We start from the raw sequence: 22,649 nt of genomic DNA, 5'->3' as shown, positions 1-22,649 counted from the left end.
ATAGGCCCTAAAAGTATTTCAACCATTTCATGTGATATTATGTGATATTAAAATACATGTCATACATGTACAAAGAGATGGATGGTCAATTTCTCACAAAATGTTTTACCAAAAAAAAAAAAAACAAAATGGACTAGAAAAAATTTCCCCACATATTGGTCCGTTTGGATAGTTACAAACGGCACCGGGTTTGGATATTATCCATAATCCAGTCCGTAAGACTACAATGGTCTCAAGTTCCTCTGCTGAAGGCTAATGACGTTGAGTTGGATCCTTGGGCAATTGCAGGTACCAGGTAACTCCATTGTTTGTCATGGCGAATTGAAGTCGTGAGTTTGTGAGTGCAATTCAAGGGAGCTGAAAAGATGATGATCGATCTGGGAGCGTTCTCTGAGGAGAAATTCGATGCGAAGAAATGGATTAATGCAGCAAGCCAAACCAGGCACCCTCAAGATCCAGTGGAGAAGCACTTAGCGGATCTTGAGATGAAGTTGCAGATGATGTCCGAAGAGATCGCTGTGTCTCTAGAAGAACAGAGCGGCGCCGCTCTTCTTCGAGTTCCCCGTGCTGGACGGGATGTCATTCGCCTCCGTGATGACGCCATTTCTCTCCGCAATTCAGTCTCTGGCATTCTTCTCAAGCTCAAAAAGGTCTCCACAACCATCTGTTACACTTTTTTTTTCTTCTTTCGTTCTTGGATGTTCCTGAGTTTTTGCTGGTTATCGCTTTGACTGGGGAAAACTAGATCCTTAGGGGTTGAGAACTTACTTAAAATGCTGGAAAACTTCGGGAACGGAACTTCTTGATGCCTAAGCATTTTTTGGTTAATGGATTTTTATAATCCAAATCTACGAATAACCAAATAAAATTTAATATATCTGCACTCTGGAATTGAATACAACTGTTACTTCTGATGCGTGTGACAAATTATATGGAGATCCTTCTATAGATCTGAGTTCTTTTTTTTTGGTAGACTGGAGATCTGAATCCATAATGCAGTGACGAGGCTTGGAAGATGGCAATTAATAATTCAGTCTATATAGCATATTAGTAAATTGAGGATGACAAGTGTGTAATTGACAATGGTTGAGGACACTGAAATAATGTTTTAAGATAACTTGTAAGATCTGAAGTACCGAATGGCAAGGATATCAAACAATTAAATTCCATCTGGTATTCTAAATTATTAAAACCATGGTATAGCAATACTAGTTTTTTTGGATTTTGAAGCAATACTAGGTTTTGATTTTGTTTGCTCCGTTCATTGTGATGTCCTGTAACATTTGTTGGAGTTTTAACTCAAGTGACCAGTATTCTTGGACAATAATGGTGATGTAACCCCCAAATTGAGGGCCAGTTAAAGGATTGATAAAGTGAATTCAGCAGTAAAATTTAGTGTTCCTCAAACCTGTGGTTGTGGGATCAGGGTCTGTTAGGGTGTCTTAGGCTTTTAAGAATGGAAATTCAGGGTTTGACTAGGGTTAGAAGCCTTAGGTTTTTTAAATTTCAAATCTTAACCTGGCTGTAATTTGAAATTCAAATTGAAACTCCAATCTAGGGTTGGGAAAATTTGGGTTTCTAGGGTTAGTTAGGGTTCCCAAGTGGGATTTAGTGCGTGGGGAAGGGAGGGAAGAGGATCCTAAACGTTTAGGGGATTTGGTGGAAGGAATTGGGACTTGGGAGATGCAGGATCTAGGGCTTTGGGGAAGGAGAATTTCAGAAATTAGGGTTTTGGGGTGGGGTGATTACGGCTAGGGTGGGGTTGAAGTTTAGGGTAGGGAAGGGGATGGTGAATCCTAAAGGGAGTGGGATTTGGGTAGGGGAAAAGGGATCTAGAGTTTTGAAGTTAAGAAAAAGCAATGGGGTTGATGCAAGAAAAGAAAAGGTGGGGGAGGGGGAAGATGCGATGGGGAATGAAGAGATTAGGGTTAGGGGTGGGGAGAAGAGTGTCCCGTAGGCTAGGGATGGGGGAGGAAGAGGGCCTTGATGGGGAGCAGAGTAGGGGGTAGGGGTAGGGGTGGGAATTTTACTTGTAATAGAAGCGAGAGGTTGAGGAAGTGCAGCAAAATCAGAAAACACTAAGTAGCCGAAGGCTTTCTCCTTGGAAGCCCACGACTCCAATCGGTTCTCCTACAAGCAATGTTTATTCAATGATCAAAACTTGTGTTGTGTACAAGAGTGGGGTTATTTTTTATAGGCTTGCATTGAAGGTTTCTTACTATGAATCAAATTGGAAAACAAAATAAACTAGGACTTCTATTTTACTCATGACTCCCATCCTACTGAGGACTCTCACTTATCTCAATCTAGGGTGATTCAAATTGCATATCTAGAGTAGGACTACTCTACTGGTAGAATTTGGACTATGACTAGAGCAATCCTTCTCCAAGTGGGACTCCTAACTAAGCTATGACTCTTTCATAACTTAAACAAAACTAAATCAAATACCAAAACAAGAATAGAACTGGACTCCTACTAACATGCTGAATCCAATTAACCCTAACTGGAGTTGTTTAGTGCAGTCTGAATTACCAAAACGCTCCCAATGCATTTTTCCTTCAGGGCCGTAGGGTACTCAGCTGCAACCCTAGGCCCTTGGTCTGGTTCACATCAGATAGTTTAAGCATAAATTGCAGTAAATGTTTTTCTGTTGCGTCTCGGATATGATTTGGTAGAGCTGGTGAGTCTAGGATCTCTGTCTGCATTAGAATTCTATAAAAATAAGAAATGTTGTTGAAACTGGTCAGTGTTTCTTTTATTTATTTCTTTTTTTGTATCTCTTTTCATAATATTCTTTTTATTTTATAAAGGAAAGGAGTGTCGGTGATATATCGGTCCATTCTTATCACTGAAAGGTCCACCATGTCAAGTTAGTTTTGTTACCCAACAAGTTTTGGGGCAGACTTTGTATGGAATAACTGGAGCAATGCAATTGTTCGGATGGAAAATTGTTTCTTAGATATAACATAACCAATCTACTGTGTACAGGAATTGCCTCCCTCGTTATTTCATTTGTGTATTTTTCGCATTTGTACGTTGCGTCATTCTCTGACAGGGTGATATTTATTTATGCTATGCTGTCCCTAATAAAGTTTTAGTTGCTGGGGAACACTGATTAAATGATGTTTCATTTTTCTCAAGTTAGATTGTTGGTTCTTGGCTTGTTCATTATTGATATCTACTCTTGATGGTAAAAGAATGAAAATAACAGTACATATTTTTCCTCTGTTTGTGTGTGCTTCTTTCAACTACAGGCAGAGGGCTCCTCAGCTGAATCTATAGCTGCCCTTGCAAAAGTTGATACAGTCAAGCAGAGGATGGAAGCTGCATATGAGACATTGCAGGTAGTAATGGTTTTGGAACTGATTCCAGACACTTTAATAATTCAACGGATGGAATTTTATATTTTTTTTAACGCTACTTTATTATAAGAACAGGATGCTGCTGGATTAACTCAGTTAAGTGCTAGTGTGGAAGATGTGTTTGCGAGTGGTGATCTTCCTCGTGCTGCTGAAACTTTGGCTAATATGAGACACTGCTTATCTGCTGTTGGTGAGGTGATGTATTAGTCCTCATTTATGTAATTTATTTTGTATTCTTCAGGCTTCTTAAGTAAAACTAATGTAGAATTGTACCTTCAGGTTGCTGAGTTTGCTAATGTTAGAAAGCAGCTTGAAGTCTTGGAGGATAGGCTAGAAGGAATGGTCCAGCCTCGTCTTTATGATGCTTTATCCAATCGCAAGGTATTGTGCTACTTTTTTTTGTTTTTGGAGTGTGGTATTGTTCTACTTGCTTTTGACCTTTTACACGTATCCATTTTTAACTCCAAATTTGGTTGGCGTCTATGCCTAAGTTTTGATGTTCTCCTACAATTGCTATTTCACAGGTTGATGCTGTCCAAAATTTACGGAAAATCCTAATTCGTATTGGAAGGTTCAAGTCTTTAGAACTGCATTATACTAAAGTTCACTTAAAGCCAATAAAACAACTCTGGGAAGATTTTGACTCCAGGCAGCGATCTAATAAGCTTGCAAGCGAAAAGCATGATAGTGAAAGACTACCTAGTATTCAGGACTCATCATCAAGGCTGTCCCCTCTTTCTTTTTCCAGTTGGTTGCCGAGTTTCTATGATGAAGTATTACTCTACCTTGAACAAGAATGGAAGTGGTATGTTTTATCCTTGTCAGTTCTGTCTTTTCAGTTTTCATTTTTTATTGTAGTTAGGAATTTAAAATCTGATGAGGTTGGCTGCTTCTTTGCATGGTGTTCTCTTTCATAAATATTTTGAGTTTACAATGTCAGTCTTAATATCTCAAAACATATTACGGGAAAATGATTTTCATTCCAGTCAATAAATCTGATTTTCTTTTCTTTTTTTGGGAAAAATGAGGAATGGCACATGATTTTCTGTATACGCATTAGAAAGAAGAAAAGGTCTTTTATTTCTGGTGTTGTATTTTCAGTACTCATTTTTTAGTGTTAGTGTTGGGCTACAAAGCATTGTTTCCCATACAATATCTTTTATGTAGTGGTTGCCAACTGATACTTTGGATATTCAGACTTCAGATCTGCTACTAAAGCTGTGATGAAATTGCGATGCACTAATTAGGATGAAATTGAGATGCTTGTGCTTGTTAGAGGTTTTTGGGCAATACATGTTATCAGGAGGTTCAATTACAAAAAGAAAGAGCAGGTTTTTTTTTTTTGGGGGGGGGGGGGTTGGGGGGGGGGAGGGGAGGAAGAATAGAAAAAGAAAGGATGATGTTGCACATAGAATTAGGTTCATGTACTGGAGAGGTGGTTTTGGAGTGTTTGTGCATTTTAGTAGAAATCAAAAGGAAATACAACAACAAGAAGCCCTGTCCCAACAAAATGGGGTTGGCTACATGGATTCTTGCTTTCCAATCGGCTTTGTTTGAGGCCATACTAGATACAATGATACAAGGCCTAAGCTATGCAAATCCTTCCTCACCACTTTTCTAAAGGCTATCTTAGGTTTGCCCTTGGCTCTTCTAATTCTTTCAATCTAGATTAAATCACTTCTTTGTAAAGGGGCATTTACAGACCTTTATTGAACGTCTCCATGCCACCTCAAATGACTTTCTCGTAGCTTATCACTAATCGGAGCTACTCCCGGACTAGCTCTAGTATGATCATTCTTCATCTTATCCTTCCTAGTTTTGCCACTTATCCATCTTAGCATCCTCATCTTTGCTAGCATCCTCATCTTTGCTACATTGACCTTATCTATTTGATGCTTCTTAATAGCCCAACACTCTGCACCACACACTGATCATACGATGGTCCTATATAATTTTCATTTGAGCTTTAAAGCAATACGTCAATCACATAAGACTCTGGATGCACCTCTCCACTTCAGCCACCCTATCTTAATTCTTTGGAAACATCATCCTTTGGATCAACTTTATTTATAATTGAACCAAATCAAAAGGAAATGGCACGAGTAAAATACACCAGCAATTATGAATGAGTTAAATGTTGGACAGTAATGAAACAATATGTAAACAGGACTACTTTAGCTAAGATAAAGATCTTTAAATAGATGAGTGATAGAACTTAAAAAGCTAGAATAAATAATGAAGAAATGAGAGGTAAATTTAGAGTAGCTCTGTTGCATGATCTGAAAAATGAAAGGGATGTACTCACTGCACTCGGCTCCTGCATTCTGGGAAGGGTTAGAAGCTCTGGTACATGATAAGTTGAGAGAAAATTGTCTGAGATGGCATGGAAATATGCAGCAGAGAGCTCTAAATGTGATCAAAAGCAGAATTGATGGTATTCGTATGGGAGATGCTAGAAGAGCAAGTGGGTGAGGAAAAAGAGCATGGATTAGGGTTGACGATAACGATGGCTTTGAATAGAGTTGATAGCTAAAGCTTTAACTATGTGATGCTTACAATTCATATTCATTCATTATTGCTCATGAATCATGTCCTTTTTTCATGTGCATCTTCAATAAGATTTTACTCATCTCCTATATTAATGTTCTAGTTGAGGTCAGTTTACATATTCTTTTTTTTTTTTTGGCTTATTAGTATTGTTGTCAAACTGCAATTGCCATGCATTGGAGGTGGTAAAAGATTTACTAATTGATTATGGAACCTAAGCGTTTAGCTTGGTACCTTGGTACACAGGTGTATGACTGCATTTCCTGATGATTATGGAGAACTTGTCCCAAAGCTTCTGATTGAGGCAATGACGACTTTGGGTGCAAGCTTTGTTTCTCGCATTAACCTTGCAACTGGAGAAGTTGTTCCTGAGACAAAAGCATTGGCTAAAGGTTGGATCTTAGACATATTTTGGAGTGTTTCTTTTGATGTCAAACTTTGTTCTGGCATGATGTGATGAATACGATAGAACATGTCATATACTCATATGTGATGTATCTTCAATTGTATTATTTTTTACTATAAAGGTTTCTGCAAACCCCCTTATCATTAAGGAGCTTAAATTATCTATTGTGGGACATATTGTGGGACACTGGACAATCCCAAACACAGTTTCTTTTGCCAAGGTAACTTCAAGGAATAGCATCTTCTTGTATAGTTTGATGTTTCAACTCTCAAGAAGATAGTGTAACGCAGGAAATTCTAGACCAGCATGTTTTTTTCCCTTTTTGGAGATACTGAAGCTATTCAAAGCTTCTGAATTGACAAATATAATGTGGCCATAATAGTATCAAGCCTTATAGTATCAAACTATCAGTGTTGCCAAGATGTTGATGATTCGAAATTCTGTTTATTAGTTTATTTCCTAACCTTGAATTCCGTGACATCCATCTGTAAAAGAGGCTATTAGTATACACATGGTTTAGACCATAGAACAAAATTCGGTCGAAACTTGCGAAATTTTGACTGAAATTTCCCATTTTGGGAACCTCAAAACGAAAAATTAGGGGACCCAAAAAAATCCCAAGTTTCAATCGAAATTGTTGAAATTTGGGAAATTTCGTGGAAACTGGGAAATTTTGTGAAACGGGAAATTCATGGAAACTTGAGACTTGTTGAAATTCCCAAACTTGGTCAACGGCTGGACCAGCTGGTTCATGAGAAAAAAAAAATTCCCAAATCTTGTGGAAAACATGGGAAATTTCGTGGAAACATGGGAAATTTTGTGTAAACTTGGGAAATTTCATGGAAACCTGAGACTTTATTGCAAGTGTTGTAGCTTTCCCAAATTTTCAATTTTTTTTGTTTCTTTCATGTTTCCCCAAATACCACGACAAATGCCCCCTACATCAGGACTTCCTTATTCAAATTGCGTATTCCCTCTGACTAGTTATCTTAGGCATGTTGATGACCAGACTTATAAAGTTATAGTTATCGATTACCTTGACCACCATAGGCATAAAATGTAATGGGATGTCTATATGTTCGTTAGTTGGAGGAGAGGATGTTATTGGCATAGTAATACTCAGCTCACAGGATGGATCCACCGAGGCACTCCTCTTGGCACTGAGTTGTACTTTCCTTTTATTGTCAGTTACTTTGTATTTGATGTTTTGAAGTTAGAAATTATATATTGAATGTTATGTACTTAAGTAGTTAAGTTTATAATGTACTTCTTGGACAACTCTACACTGATGTTATGTACATTAAATGACATATCTACATTGATTTTTTTAGCAACAACTAATGTGTTCTTTATACTCTAATTAGTTTAAATGCAGAGTCCCACCCTAAAATACTCCATAAAACCTGTTGAAACTTGCACAAGAAAATCCTAAGTTTCTTCGAAATTTCTCAGTTTCCCACCTAGGTTTCCCATTTTCACCTGGTTGAAACTTGAGTTTCCCTCGAATTTTTTTCTATGGTTTAGACAAATGGTAGGTTCCGAACAAGATGAGCTTAAAGAAACCTTGTGCTATAAGTTGAACGTTGAACTCTGAATCCTTAAAGGGCCCTTTGGGATCTATATATGTTTTGGTGATGCAGTGATTGAGTCTTCATTCTTTGAATTGAAATGAGTTCCCTCATCATTTATTCTGGGAAAAAATTAAAAGTAAAAATCCATGGCAATGCATGACCATGGACCTCTTGGTGAAGCTGCTTGATATGTTCTGGAATTGAAACTGGTTGACCAATCTGACTAATATGACAATTAGCTGTTGTTTAGATGTAAAAATGCTATGCATATAGTTCTCTAACTAGATACATGTTATTTAATGGGTGGACTGGGAAGAACTAAAGCCTGAAAGAACAGAAAAAGAACAAATTCTTAAACATCTCTGTATAGGGTACCACAACCCTATACTCAATCAAGGTATATTTGCAGACTTTGTTTCCTGCACTTTGTTTCAATGGTTCATTTTCGCATGTCGATTCAGTGACCTTTTCTATGTTTAATGCTATGTACTTAAGATGGATTCATGATTAAAACTTGCTTGCGTTGCTTGTATTTCTGATTATAGGAATCTTGTTTGTTCTTTGTTCCTCCCACCTAGGATTTTGCCATTTTTTGTTTGGTAATGATCTAGTAGTGAATTATAAATATGAGTTCTCGTCTTATAAACTGAATATTGTCTTTATGTTTTTGCTTTCCAGGTATACTGGATATCTTGCCTGGGGATATGCCAAAGGGTACTAAGATTCAGACTAAGCACCTTGAGGCACTCATCGAGCTGCACAACATGACTGGTGCTTTTGCAAGGAATATTCAACACTTGTTTTCGGAATCTAATCTTCAGATTTTATTGGACACACTGAAGGCTGTCTATTCACCTTATGAATCATATAAACAGAGGTAAACACATAAATCAAGCAGTGTCATCTATCTTGTTGGTTTAGTTACAAAATGACTTTCAGGTTGTTATGAACACTTCAGAAATTTGTCAGATGAATGACCTGTAAATCCCTTGTGTCTACGGAAGTTGAGTTAAAACAGTTGCATTGTTGCACAGTTGCACTGTTATTTTTTTTTCTCAACATGCAATTCTCAGCTTGGCACACTTCTTGAGATTGACAAGTCTAATGAATGCTTCTGTTCTCTATGATGATGTCTAATAATGATCTTACCATATCGGGCAATGGGAATTTGGGAATAACTGGATTAGATTGAAGAGTGCTGAGACCATGTTTACCTGATTGTGTTAGCATCACTAATTACATTTTGATAAATGTATGTGCTCAAATTTCACTTCTTTAAAAGGTGATGATGTCCTTATCATCTTTAGCTGCTTGATGTGCATAGGGACCATGGTTTCAGAAATTGGGTCTGAATCATCAAAATTGGCTGATTCAAATCGGAATATCTGACTCTGTTTCCAGTTAATGCTAGTTTATGCAACCTGTTAGTGAATCAGCCATGAATATCTACATTTGTGGCGGATCCCCTTTTTTAAGTAGGTACATAGCGAAAGATTCAATGAAACATATCTCTTGTGGCAAACATATCTCTTGTGGCAAATTCTTTTGAATAAAAAGAGCCACAGATTTTTGAAATTTTTTGCATCTACTGATTCCAATTTCTAGCACTGCAGATAATCTTAGGGGGCGTTTGGTTCCACAATTCTGTTGAATCAGGTTCAGAATCATGTTTCTAGAGAATCATGAGTCTGTGGAATTAGATTCTGTAGAGTCATATTTCGAAAAACAATCGTGTTTGGTTACCCTGATTCTGACATCACTTGTCAGAATCAGCATTTGGTTACCCTGATTCTGAAAGTGAATCTGTCAGAATTAGCATTTGGTTACCCTGATTCTGAAAGTGAATCTGTTTTGTTATTTTATTTGATTAACCAAAGAGCATAACAATAATTTACAAAATTCAATACATCAGCCATGAAATTATTGAGACACATTTTTGGTCAAGATTAAATATCAGCAATTAAACATTAATTCTATTTTCACCCAGTTATATGTTCCAACTTCCAACTCAGTACAGTTGTTAACGATGACCCACCAACAAGAACATATTAATACACTAAACCAATATTTACCCACCTATATCTGAAAATTAGGCTTAAGTTCACTTGCATGGGATTCAGTTTCCACATTCAGTTTATTCAAGAAAAAAACATTAACTTATTAAACTTAAGTGGCTAGCTCTAATTGGATACAAATGGCAAACAAATAGAACCAACCAGGATTAGAAAACAATTACGTTGGTAATCCAATTCTTCCCTTTATACATACATTAACTTCAGCAAAATCAACTGACTTGTGTTGGAGTTGAACCCAATTTGTGTTTAGGTTCTTCCTTCAACCAAGATCTAGCTGGCGTTAACAGTAAAGTGTTTTCCCTAGGTTTGGCTTGGATTGCCCAGACTGCAACATAAGACTAGATATTTTCTCAATATTTCCTTTCACCACTATATGAGAGCATATCATGTTTAAGTGCATCATCTTGAAACAAAAACACAGAAAATATGAAATATGAACAGTAGCTGCAATTAAGAAAGCACATCCACATTTCCTACTTTTCAGATTTCGTTTGAATGAGGCATCTAACTATAAAGCATGTAACATGTGAAGTGTAGGCAGAGTAGGAACTTGTATAAAAAACTCAAGGTCTGAACTTACTTGTTAATGGCAAAATTTAGAAGATATATTCAACAGAACCAATACAAGAATAAAAGCACAAACAACCTGTAATGGTTTCGAATGGATCAACAACAAATCTACCTGGTAACACAAGGGTTTTCTTAATCAAGCACAAAAGATTTCTTCACACCATGAAGGGAAGATAAGAGCTTATCATTAATGAATGACACAATTAAAAAAGGATTGTGCCATATACCAGTTAACATAACTCATTTTAAACATCTCAATAAAATTAGACAAAAGACCCCGAAAACCCCCTCAAAAAAAAGCCCCAAAACCACCAAAGACACCCCCCCCAAGGAGCCAGGGGGGCGGGGGGAGGGGGGAGTCCTGCGCAGCGAGCCAGGCATGGGGGGCAAATTTGAAGCAGAAGAGTCCTCGCGTAAGGTTATTAGAATTAGATTTGAGAGCAGAGCAAAACATCTAGGTTGAGTACATTACGGTAGGTTTCTTTTGAAGAGTCCACAAGTAGGCTGATTTTGTTAATTAATTCGATAGGAATGTAATTGCTATAAATAGGGGGAGGATGAGTAGAAAGGATATGAGAGAAGTTTATGTGAGAGCCATTGCTCTTGGGTAGCCGGGAATCACCCGCGGAGATTATATTGTTTCTTATTCAACTTTTATTCAAAGTCTCGTTTTCTTCTTGAGTTATTCCACCTGTTAGTAACCTCATTCGGTACCTAACAAATGGCACGAGCCACGATTCTAGGGGAATGGTCAAGAGTCGAATGGAGCGAGAGGGTAGAGGAATTGGAAAGTATCGTGAAAGAGATTCAAGGTCAAGTGGGACTCCTAGCACAAAACATGAGAAAGGAGAAAAGGCCAATGCGAATTTAGAGATGAATTAAGGTTCAGTTATCGCAAGGAAAATCAGCGAGAGATGCATACCTTAATGCCGGAGGTGACTAGAACCGATGGAGTTCAGTTACAGCAAGCGACACGAACCGGAGAAACCAGAGACTTCCTTCCTAGACATCTTGAGATGCCAATTTTCACGGGGAAGATCCGATGGGATGGATCGCACGAGCTGAAAGGTACTGATCGACAAACTCGGCGATGAAGAGAAACCGAGCGCAACCCTTTGTTTTGAAGGTGCGCACTAGGATGGATACGCTTCCGAGAAGCGCAGCAGCCATTGTCATCATGGAGAAACTTGAAAGAATCAATGATCTATCGATTTAACTCAGCACACTGAAGACTCCCCAAGAAGCATTGATTAATCACAAGCAAAGTGGAACGTTTGCGCATATAGAGAAGGGTTTGAGAAATTAGCGCAGCAGCGGAGGCGGTAGATGGAGAATGGTTGAAGGGGGTGTTTTTCGCTGGTTTAAATGAAGAAGTAAGGGCTGAAGTTCGATTATTTGGGCTCACCAATTTGGGCCAAATAATGGACCAGCCCAAGCCGTGGAGGACAAAAATGGAGTGGGGAAAAATAAGAAACCTCTTTTGGCTGACCCACTCAATCAGCCCAAAATCTAACCTCACGTGTTATTAACTCCAGCCCACCCAACACCAATATTAAAGGAACCAATACGGTTCGGGGAACCGGAATGAACCAAAGCTTAACGGTTCGGTTCGGCCAAACCAAATAAGTGAACCCGCGTCTTCCTCTTCACAATCTCGACGCAACTACGGCTGCGACGGGGAGCTCGGGACGCTCACGTTGGTTATCCCGGGAAGAAATCAAAGATAAAATGGACAAAGGGGTATGTTTCGGTGTGCGGCCCATACTCCAAAGGCCATCGATGCCCTCGAAGCAACTAAGGTCTGTACTCCACGACGATGATAGTCCGAAGTTGCGGCGGAAGGAGTGATCAATGATGACGATATGGAGCCGGTGCTTGAGACGGAACTCTCGCATACCTCTTTGGTGGGGATCGATTCACCACACACCGAAACTAACGGGACAAATAAATGGCTATGAAGTCATCATTACGATCGATTGTGGAGCAACGCACAATTTCGTCGCTCGAGAGTTGGTGGAGCCGTTGGGATTGGAAATCCGAAAACAAAATTTCAGGTTGCTTTGGGCGATGGGACGATTAGCAAAGGTACGGGGATTTGTCGACGATTCCGATTCAGCTAGGCGGCGAGGTCTTTGTGCAAAATTTTTACCCTTTCAATTTGGGTAGCATTGATATAATCTTGGGCGTAGAATGGCTGGGACACTAGGGGAAGTGCGCGATGGTGGCGCTGAGAACCATGAGCTTTGAGTGGCGGGGACGACCCGTGAAACTAAATGGGGATCCAACCTTGCTGCGATTAGAAACAACATTGAAGAGTGTGCTACGGTCGGTTCAAGCGGTGGTGATGGATCTGGCTACAACCTCGGCATCCCGTCGGAGATGATATGAGAGTACAAGAGAGTACGACGGTGTCACATTTATTAAGCGACTTTGCTCGATTATTTGCTGAACCAAGCTGAGCGCCGCCAAGAAGGAAGCAAGACCACCGGATACGGTTAGCGAGAGGAGTAACCCACCTAATATTCGACCCTATCGTTACCCACATTCTCAAAAGAACGAGGTCGAAAGATTGGTACGAGGAAATGTTAACGAGCGGGATTGGTACGACCTAGTGTGAGTCCTTACTCCGATCCGATCTTGTTGGTTCGAAAGAAGGATGGCGGATGGCGTTTCTGCGTGGACTATCGTGCCACTGAATAAACTCACGAGTTCCGACAAGTTTCCCATTCCCGCAATTGGTGAACTGTTGGATGAGCTAGGCGGAGCCACGGTGTTTACCAAGCTGATTTGAAAGCGAGGATACCACCAAATTAGACATGACGGAAGGTGATGAAGAAAAGACGGCTTTTCGTACACATAATGGGCATTACGAGTTCCCGGTGATGCCGTTTGGGCTCTCGAATGCTCCGCCACATTTCAATCACTAATGCATGAGGTATTTCGAGAACACTTGCGAAAATTTATTTTGGTGTTCTTTGACGATATTTTGGTGTATAGCAAGACCATGGAGGAACATGTGGCCCATTTGCGAACCACCTTTATACTTCTCTGACACCACCTTGTAGTCAACCGAAAAAATGCATGTTTGGGGTTGCTGCTGGAGTATTTAGGACATATCATATCTAAAGCGGAGTCACGGCGGACCCACGGAAGATTAAGTGCATGGTGGAGTGGCCCCAACCTGCCAATCTTAAAGCCTTGCGAGGGTTTTAGGATTAACCGGGTATTACCGCAGATTCGTCCGAAATTATGGTAAAATTGCCGCTCCACTCACAAACTTATTGAAGAAAGATGCATTTCGGTGGGGTAACGAGGCAACGGCGGCGTTTAATGCCCTCAAGACAGCCATGACAACCGCCGCCGGTATTGGTGACGCGATTTCACGAAAGAGTTTTTGGTAGAGGCGATGCTTGGTTTTGGGCTGGGTGCGGTTTTGATGCAAGAGGGCCATCCCATTGCCCTCCGGAGCCAAGTGTTGTCCCTCGCGCACAAACCAAGTCATACATGAGAAAGAACTAATGGCAATAGTACTTGCCATTCAAAAATGGCGTCATTACTTGATGGGGAGACATTTCAAAGTACGAACGGATCAGAAAAGTCTGAAATATTTCGGAACAACGCATTGTGGCTCTGATCAACAAAAGTGGGTCTTGAAACTTTTGGGATTTGATTTTGAGATATTGTATCGTCCGGGTAGCAAAACAAAGCCGCCGATGCTCTCTCCGAAGGTCGCGGGATGATAAGCGACTTTATTCGATGACAACGGCAACTTGGCGGGAAAGTGAGGGACTAGATACAGCGGTACACGCCTCGGACCGTTACCGGAAGATCGTTCAAGCCTTCTGAAGGGATCCCAGGACTACCCGACTACCGGCTCAAAAGGGCACCTTACTCTATAAGAATCGGTTAGTCATCCCCGATGGGTCACCATTAATTCCCAAATTACTTGAGTATCATTCTACCCCATTCGGTGGGCATTCGGGGTTTTGAGGACTTACGGGCGATTAGCATGTGGTATCGGGTAGGAATGAAGGCTGCTGTCCTCGAATTTGTGGCTAGTTGTGATGCTTGTCGGCGGAGTAAATATCAAGCCATGAAACCCACTGGACTCCTTCAACCACTACCAATTCCAGATCGCATTTGGGAAGACATTAGCATGGATTTTATTGGTGGGTTACCCAGGACTAAGAGTGGAGATACCGTGCTTGTTGTAGTTGACCGGCTATCCAAGTACGCGCATTTCATCGCTCTTTCACACCCTTATTCCGCCAAGGATGTGGCTATCTCGTTCAGCAAGGAGGTTATCCGCTGCATGGGTTCCTCGAACCATCGTCTCCGATCGAGATCGTGTCTTCCTTAGTAATTTTTGGATGGAGCTTTTAAATTAGCGGGTACCAACCTCAAGTTCAGCGGTGCCTACCATCCTCAAACGGATGGTCAAACGAGAGGTGGTAAATCGCAGCCTTGAAATTACCTACGATGTTTTGCGCTCGCCAACCGAAGGACTGGATTAATTGGTTACCGTGGGCCGAATATTGGTTCAATACGACGTTTCATTCAGCCACAAAAATGACTCCCTTTCGGGTTGTGTATGGACGAGACCCCCTCTCCGTGTTGGGAGGATGGTCGATCTAAAGTGGATGAGGTTGATGTGTTCCTCCGAAAGCGCAATCGGGTGTTGGAGGATCTCAAAACAAATCTGCGGGTGGCCCAAGATAGGATGTGCAATTCCGCGGATTCAAAGCGTAGGGAAGTGCATTATCAAGTGGGGGATGAAGTTTTCTTAAGCTACAACCTTATCGCTTCAGAAACTCGCCAAACGGCCCAATGAGAAACTCAGCCATCGCTACTATGGGCCGTACCAGATCATTGAGCCGGTGGGACCGTCGCCTATCGTCTCGTTTACGATGATTCACGGATCCACCCGGTGTTCACGTTTCACGGTTAAGCGAGCAGGGCAGCACATTAAGCCGCAGCCGCCCAACTTGTTTGCGGGAAATGGCGAGTTGCAGCTCACACCCGAAGCCTGCTCAACATTCGTCTCTACTCAGGGTTGCTGGAGGTTTTGATTCAATGGAAAGGATTGCCGCCTTGTGAAAATACTGGGAATCTTATGCTGAAATACGGTCCCACTTTCCAGATTTTCACCTTGAGGACAAGGTGAAACTTTGGAGGGAGTATTGATAAGCCCACGATATCAAGAGTCTATATTCGACAAGGAAAGCACTCCCAAGGAAACGATTGCGAGTTTGAAGAGTGAAGAGAGTCGTCGTTTCAGCGAGTCCTAGTGCATTGAGCGGTGGCAAATTTGAAGCATGAAGAGTCCTCGCGTTAAGGTTATTAGAATTAGATTTAGAGAGTCAAGAGTCATAATACATCTAGGTTAGAGTTACATTACAGTTAGGTTTCTTTTGAAGAGTCCTACTCGAAGTAGGCTGATTTTGTTAATTAATTCGATAGGAATGTAATTGCTATAAATAGGGGGGAGGATGAGTAGAAAGGATATAGAGAGAAGTTTATGTGAGAGCCATTGCTCTTGGGTAGCCGTAGGAATCACCTACTGCTGGTAGATTATATTGTTTCTTATTCAACTTTTATTCAAAGTCTCGTTTTTCTTCTTGAGTTATTCCACCTTGTTAAGTAACCTCATTCAGGTACCTAACAGAACCCCTCCAAATACATGAGTGTATCAACATAACTGCAAATACATGACTGTACCCCAAAATATTGTGATCATTCAACGGCCCTAGGTAATCAGCCATATTTTTCTAAGAAGAACCTGATGACGGTTGCCCTATCCTCCTTTTTCTCCGAAATTAGTGCACCGCAAGGTGGATGTGACTTAAAAAGAAGTCTTTTGCACGCATCCGAGTCCCTATGTCAATCTCCGTGACTGCATTAATGGCATCACATAGAAGATCCCCGATGTTGCCTTCAGCCTTGTCAGCTGCCGCCTTCTCTGCAGCTGCCTTCTCTGCAACTGCCTTCTCAATAGCAACCCTCTTTGATAAACCTGCAACTGCTGAATAAGTGCAAGTTAACTAGTGTAGATTGTAGGATGGCAAACAAAAGGGTCAAATCATGGATTATTTCATCAGCTCCCTAGTCATTAAGCCAGTCTTAGTTAAAATGGAAAAAGACACCCCAAAATTCTCAACTTCAATAATGAACCATGGCTAGTCAAAGGGAAAACAAGATGATAACTATAATGTCAAAACAACACTTTGGTTTCAGCTTTTCACAATGGAGCTTATGTTCCCATCGTTTCCTCCACTAAATATATAAGATCACAGTATTCAAACCTCCCCTGCAAAATCTAATTCTAATTGGGACTTGTGTCACTGTTTGAATTAGAATCCAACAGAAAAACTGAATCAATTGTCAAATCTGGATACTTAATAGCATGGATATACATCAATTCATTAACTTCATTCAAAACTAAAATGTGACAGTAATTCAAGCACATACCTATTATAATAGGACCTAGTTTTATCTCACACTAGATCTGTCCACTCAGAATAACTTGAAACAGAAAGCCACATAACCACACCCAATTATCCTTTCCATCCAACAAATATCAAGCAACTTCATAGAGAAATGGCCTACACAGGTAAAAGAATATAAATCATGTTTGTAAAGTTTCCCTGCGCAACGCACCTGCTGATAAATGGTTTATACTTCTGCGGTTGATCGAATCTCCTGACCAAAGACCAAACCTGATAAGAAGAAAGTACAGTTGAATAATTAGACCCGCAAACAACACCATACCTCTGTTTCTGGTGAAGAACACTTGAAAAATTAGGAAAGACATAATTGTGAGAAGTACCAAAGATTTAAAAAAAAAAAGCAGCTTTAAATCGTAAAAAGGTAATGGAGTAATTATCTGAATTCTAAGGATGTTTCAGTTTCCACAATTCCTATCCTCAATAAATAACGTCTGACAGGGATAAATTCAACCGGCATGTACCATGAAATTCTTGGTGAAAAACAGAAATTGAAACTTAACATCACATTGAAATGAAGTAGAGGAACAAAGACAGAAAAGAATTTCAAAATCCCCCCAAATCTAGCTTCTTCGGCCTTGTCTAAAAACCAGCAGGTTCTTGAAATTTGAGAATCTCAATACCCTAATTGGAGAACTCGTGTCTCCTAAACGACCCATATGAACCTAACCTAAGTTGGAAAACATCACCGGCAGCCCACCCATCCATTGATTCCACTATTGAGATACCTATGAATTTAGGGAGAAATCCACCACACCCACTAAAAAGGTGAACTAGAAATAAAACCTTCTACTAAATATGGACAAAAAAAAATATAAAAAAAATGAAGATAACGTAATCAACTATCTATTCCTGATAAAAACCAGAAAACATGAAACACAAAAATATTGCAAGTTGTTGATAACTTCTGAACCGTGGGACTTCATTTCCCCGAGAATCTAACAATTACTATTAGCAGTTAATTACAATCGATTCAAAAAAGGAACAAAATAGTGGAGAAGAAAAGGAAGCAGAGAAGAAGAGGGGGAAAGGAGAGCGAAACAGAGTTCGAGAAGACAAGGAGTCGTTATCTACCATGAAAACATAATAAGAATACTCTGAATAGAAGAAAAAACCAAAAGATTTCACTAACCTGACGGAAGAAGATCAGTGAAGAATGGAAGCCAAATCATAGATCAACGTATGCGATGGAGCTCAAGAAGAGGCATCCTTTAACTAAACTTGCATTGGAGCTCAAGAAGCCCAACAATGGAGCTCAGCGACGGAAGAGACTCAAGAGAACCCTAGCAGCTGGGCGACGGAAGAGACTTCGCGAGAACGAGAACCTTTTCTGGATTTCACGATAAAATATGATTCAACACCCGTATTTATATGTGGGTTCCCAAGGGCGAGTCTATTTGGAAACCACCTCTTGAGGTGGTTTCCAAGTGATTCCAATTTTTAGTGTAAAACGTGGATTCCAGCTGAACCTAGATTCCGACTCAACTTTGAACCAAACACGATTTTTTTTTCTAATTTCATGATTCCCTGGAATTAGATTCCAGGGAAACACGAAACCAAACGCCCCCTTACCAATCCAATGGGTGCTGATCCCATGTCCAGATTCTGGTTTTTAAAACTTTGAGGGTTTTAGATAAAGGGGTTATGCTGTTAGTACTTTCTATTTTTGAGAGAACTTTGTCAGCCTTACACCTCTTCTTTTCCACTACTTCCTTACCAATCCCCCCTCCTGCTTCATTTCATCATGTTGGCCGGCTACAGTGGCAGCAAATCTATAACCCAAAAAAAATGTCTACAGATCATGCTGTTTTTCTATAATTAAATAATGATGGTATATAATTTTTTCCAGGTATGGGCAAATGGAGCGTGCAATCCTTTCAGGTGAAATTGCAGAAATAGATCTTAGAGGGGCTGTTACTCGTGGTGTGGGCCACCAAGGAGTTGAACTCAGTGAAACAGTGCGAAGAATGGAAGAATCCATTCCACAAGTCATTGTGCTTCTTGAAGCAGCCATAGAGAGATGCATCAGCTTTACGGGAGGGTCTGAGGCAGATGAGCTTATTCTTGCACTTGATGATATCATGTTGCAGTATATTTCTGTGTTGCAAGAAACATTGAAGTCATTGCGAGCTGTCTGTGGAGTAGATAGTACCATTGATGGTGTTGGATCAAAGAAGGAATCTGAAAGAAAAGAAGGAATTCACCACTCCCGTAAAGTTGATGCAGTCTCAGATGAGGAGGAGTGGTCAATTGTTCAAGGAGCTTTACAGATTCTTACTGTTGCAGACTGTCTAACCAGCAGATCCTCTGTCTTTGAAGCTTCCCTAAGAGCTACTCTTGCCCGGCTAAGCACAAGTTTGTCCCTCTCTGTATTTGGTTCAAATGCAGATCAGAACCAATCACATGTGGCTAGTGATGGTGGAGATGGGGAACTGTCTATGGCAGGAAGGGCATCTTTGGATGTGGCAGCTTTGCGGCTTATTAATGTTCCTGAAAAATCTAGGAGACTCTTCAACTTATTAGATCAGGTATATATTTTTCCTTATATCATGAGATTGTAATTTATGCTACCTTGGTAAATTTTTATGTTCTTTGATTTTTCTCACTCAATTTAGCTTTCGTGTCCATTTGTTGATCGTAAGATGTGTAATTAGCAGTCCCATGTGTACATTTGTAAATGTTTTCTTCAATGTTGAGACATACTGTATATACTTAATGCTTGGTAAAAGCTGCTTCTTAACATGCCACCAGGTGTTGGCTGATTAGACAAAATCTGAAGATTTGTAAATCTTACTTATATTCTACTCATATTTGCCTGTGTTAGTTTCAGTTTGGCCTTTGAAACTGTCTTGTGGAATACCCAATGCATCAGTGTTCTTCATTTTATAAGTTGACATCATTTTATTCTGTCTGCAGTCAAAAGATCCTCGGTTTCATGCACTTCCTGTTGCATCTCAGAGAGTAGCAGCTTTTGCAGATACTGTTAATGAACTTGTCTATGATGTCCTCATATCTAAAGTAAGGCAACGCTTGAGTGATGTGGCCAGGTTGCCTGTATGGTCTTCCGTAGAGGAGCCTAGTGCTTTTCCACTCCCAAGCTTCAGTGTCTACCCTCAGTCATATGTGACTGGTGTTGGAGAATACCTTCTTACTCTACCCCAACAATTGGAGCCACTTGCCGAAGGCATCTCTAGCAGTGATGCCAATACTGATGAAGCTCAGTTCTTTGCAACTGAATGGATGTTCAAGGTGAGACCAGCTCCCCCATTTTCACTCTTAAATCTTGTGTAGACAATCTGATAGTAATTCTAAGAGTATACGGATATTGTTTAAAGGTTGCCGAAGGTGCCGTAGCACTTTACACGGAGCAGTTACGAGGAATTCAATACATAACTGATCGTGGAGCCCAACAGCTATCGGCGGATATTGAGTATCTGAGTAATGTTCTGTCAGCTCTATCAATGCCAATTCCTCAATTCCTGTCTTCTTATCAAATCTGCCTCTCAACCCCAAGAGAGCAGCTCCGGGATCTCTTGAGATCAGATGCAGCAAATCAGCTTGATATTCCAACTGCACAGCTCGTGTGCAAGATTCGGCGTGTAACTTTGGATCAGTGATGCATTAGTATTGTCTTGACATGCAGTCATGGAAAAATTTTCTTTTTCTACTCCTTTCCTTTTTTTGGATACTAAATTTCCACTGTCGAGCTGCAACATCTTTTATATTTTATACATGCGTGTGTGAGCAAATACCCATACCTTGTGGCTGAAATGGTGCTTCACTGCTAATCATGTGCCCTTGATGAATAGCCTAATGACTATAACGAGGATTGTCAATTGAACAGATTCTGAGAAACAATTCCAGAGTCCTCCATTGAAAACCTTCGATTTCTGTTGATTCTTAACTACGTCAAATGCCGGTTCCACTTCAAATTGGTCGTAGTCAGTGGCTCAGAATCAGTTTGATTCGACCGATTGAAATCCAATGTTTGAAGCCTTGGTGCAACCTTTTTATTTGGTGGTGACTTCTTCAATTATTGACCCTGACTGAGTTCCAACACACATTGCTTGGGGTTTTTCTGTCTTCCTTCCCCCCCCCCCCCCTTTTTTTTCAAATTTATTTTTCCTTGTTCTTAATATATTGTTAAATATAACAAACAAAATGTATTTTTTCAACTAATAGAGTCAGTTACATGGATCATTTTCTTTCAATTAGTATCATTAGAGATCATGTTAACTACAATGAAGGGCATTTAAAGGCTTCCATTGAATGTGATTCTGCTACTTCAGTCGATTTTTTACTAGTTTATCATTTATCAGAGGTACTCCAAGTTTAATTCTAATATGATTGTTTGTTAGATTATCCTTTCTAATTTTGTCATGTGTCTATTTTTAGCATTTCAGCTAAATTGAGTATATTTATACCATACTTCTTAACATACCATATCCGATTACCAAAAGGAAAAAATACCATATCCTTCAAGATATTGGGTGTGGCTAAGTATGAGGGGTGGATCTCCATGTTTTCCGACATACATATTTGTATGTGAAAGAATCTTTTCGCTGGTTACAAATAAGCATTGAAACCTGATTGGTATAGGAAGATGAAACGGCTAGATAGGTTTTTAATATAGAGATCTTCACCACCATTGCACTGGGGATGTAGCTCAGATGGTAGATGGTAGAGCGCTCGCTTAGCATGTGAGAGGTTCGGGGACGATACCGCGCATCTCGCGCATCTCCAATCTTTTTGTCATCCATGATCCATCCAAAGAGCTTGTTGTCTCTTTTTCTTTTTAAGGACAGAAAGAACAGCTTTTCTGGGTCCTTCGGTCGTCGGTCCTTCACAATTGCTGATTGCGAATGCCGAAGTGGTGGTTCCGTGATTGGTGATGTTGCTGTGTCTGTGCGGAATTTTAGAGAGTAGAAAAGACAGAGGATGTGTGACATATAGAGAGCACAAAAGGCACAAAGAGGATGTGACATATATGATGATTGAAGTGTGAGAGGCTTTCAAAGCTGGCAAGTAGCCCTGCACTGACTCTGTATCTTTCTATCTGGCCACTGCCCGTTACTTTCTCTATCTTGGACAATTGTTCTGGCAGGCTCTCAGACTGCCTTGTTGGATGAATGGAACTTCCCTGTCAGGATCAGCACTGCTGATCATGTTCTTTCTCTCTTCATTTTTTTCAAAGAATGCCAGAAATGAAGATGATCAATACTACATGCAGTGACAGACCTTTTACAAGGATCGATGGAGGAGAATTGACCGTTATGCTGTTGATGTTCTCTTTCTCTCTCTGCCTCCCCTCTCGGCTCCGAGGTCCTCCCATTGCACCATGATCAACATGTATCATATTCTAATCATATGGTTAGCATTTTTCTAACCTTTAACCAGTTTTATCCATTTAACTATTATCTCTCATGTCTTCCTGTGTCTCCTTGTCTTTCTCCAGTGGTATTGGTGTCGGAAAAGAAGAAAGCGATTGAGACGACGAGAGAGGAGAGAGGAGAGAGAATAGACTAGAGAGAACTTTAGTTAAGGGTAAAAATTGCTAACCCTATGATTAGAATATGACATATGTTTATCATTTGACAATGCATTAGAACTTGAGC

The 22,649-nt window shown here is 40.2% G+C and overlaps 1 protein-coding gene across 1 annotated transcript; it reads left to right on the top strand.

The window, feature by feature from the left end:
- Positions 1–205: 205 nt before the first annotated feature.
- Positions 206–21,117, top strand: EYE (conserved oligomeric Golgi complex component-related / COG complex component-like protein). The gene is made up of 10 exons (XM_089141923.1): positions 206–650; positions 3,255–3,344; positions 3,438–3,557; positions 3,642–3,743; positions 3,887–4,167; positions 6,156–6,301; positions 8,565–8,763; positions 18,884–19,562; positions 19,951–20,283; positions 20,370–21,117. The coding sequence occupies exons 1-10, from the start codon at positions 366–368 to the stop codon at positions 20,649–20,651; spliced, it is 2,517 nt and encodes an 838-aa protein (XP_088998049.1). The 5' UTR covers positions 206–365; the 3' UTR covers positions 20,652–21,117.
- The last annotated feature ends 1,532 nt before the right edge of the window (positions 21,118–22,649 follow it).

The sequence above is a fragment of the Hakea prostrata genome, chromosome 1 (assembly GCF_041222555.1).
Source record: "Hakea prostrata isolate BN-2017 chromosome 1, UWA_Hpros_2, whole genome shotgun sequence".
In the NCBI taxonomy this organism is placed as follows: domain Eukaryota; kingdom Viridiplantae; phylum Streptophyta; class Magnoliopsida; order Proteales; family Proteaceae; genus Hakea; species Hakea prostrata.
This window is presented reverse-complemented; position numbering and strand designations above follow the sequence as displayed.

What these genes read in the sequence shown, in the direction of transcription:
- EYE (XM_089141923.1), top strand. Translation starts at nt 366, where the DNA reads ATGATGATCGATCTGGGAGCGTTCTCTGAGGAGAAATTCGATGCGAAG. An exon ending in CTTGAACAAGAATGGAAGTG is followed by an intron (nt 4,168 to 6,155) that starts GTATGTTTTATC and finishes CTTGGTACACAG; the next exon opens with GTGTATGACTGCATTTCCTG. An exon ending in TCTTCAACTTATTAGATCAG is followed by an intron (nt 19,563 to 19,950) that starts GTATATATTTTT and finishes TTCTGTCTGCAG; the next exon opens with TCAAAAGATCCTCGGTTTCA.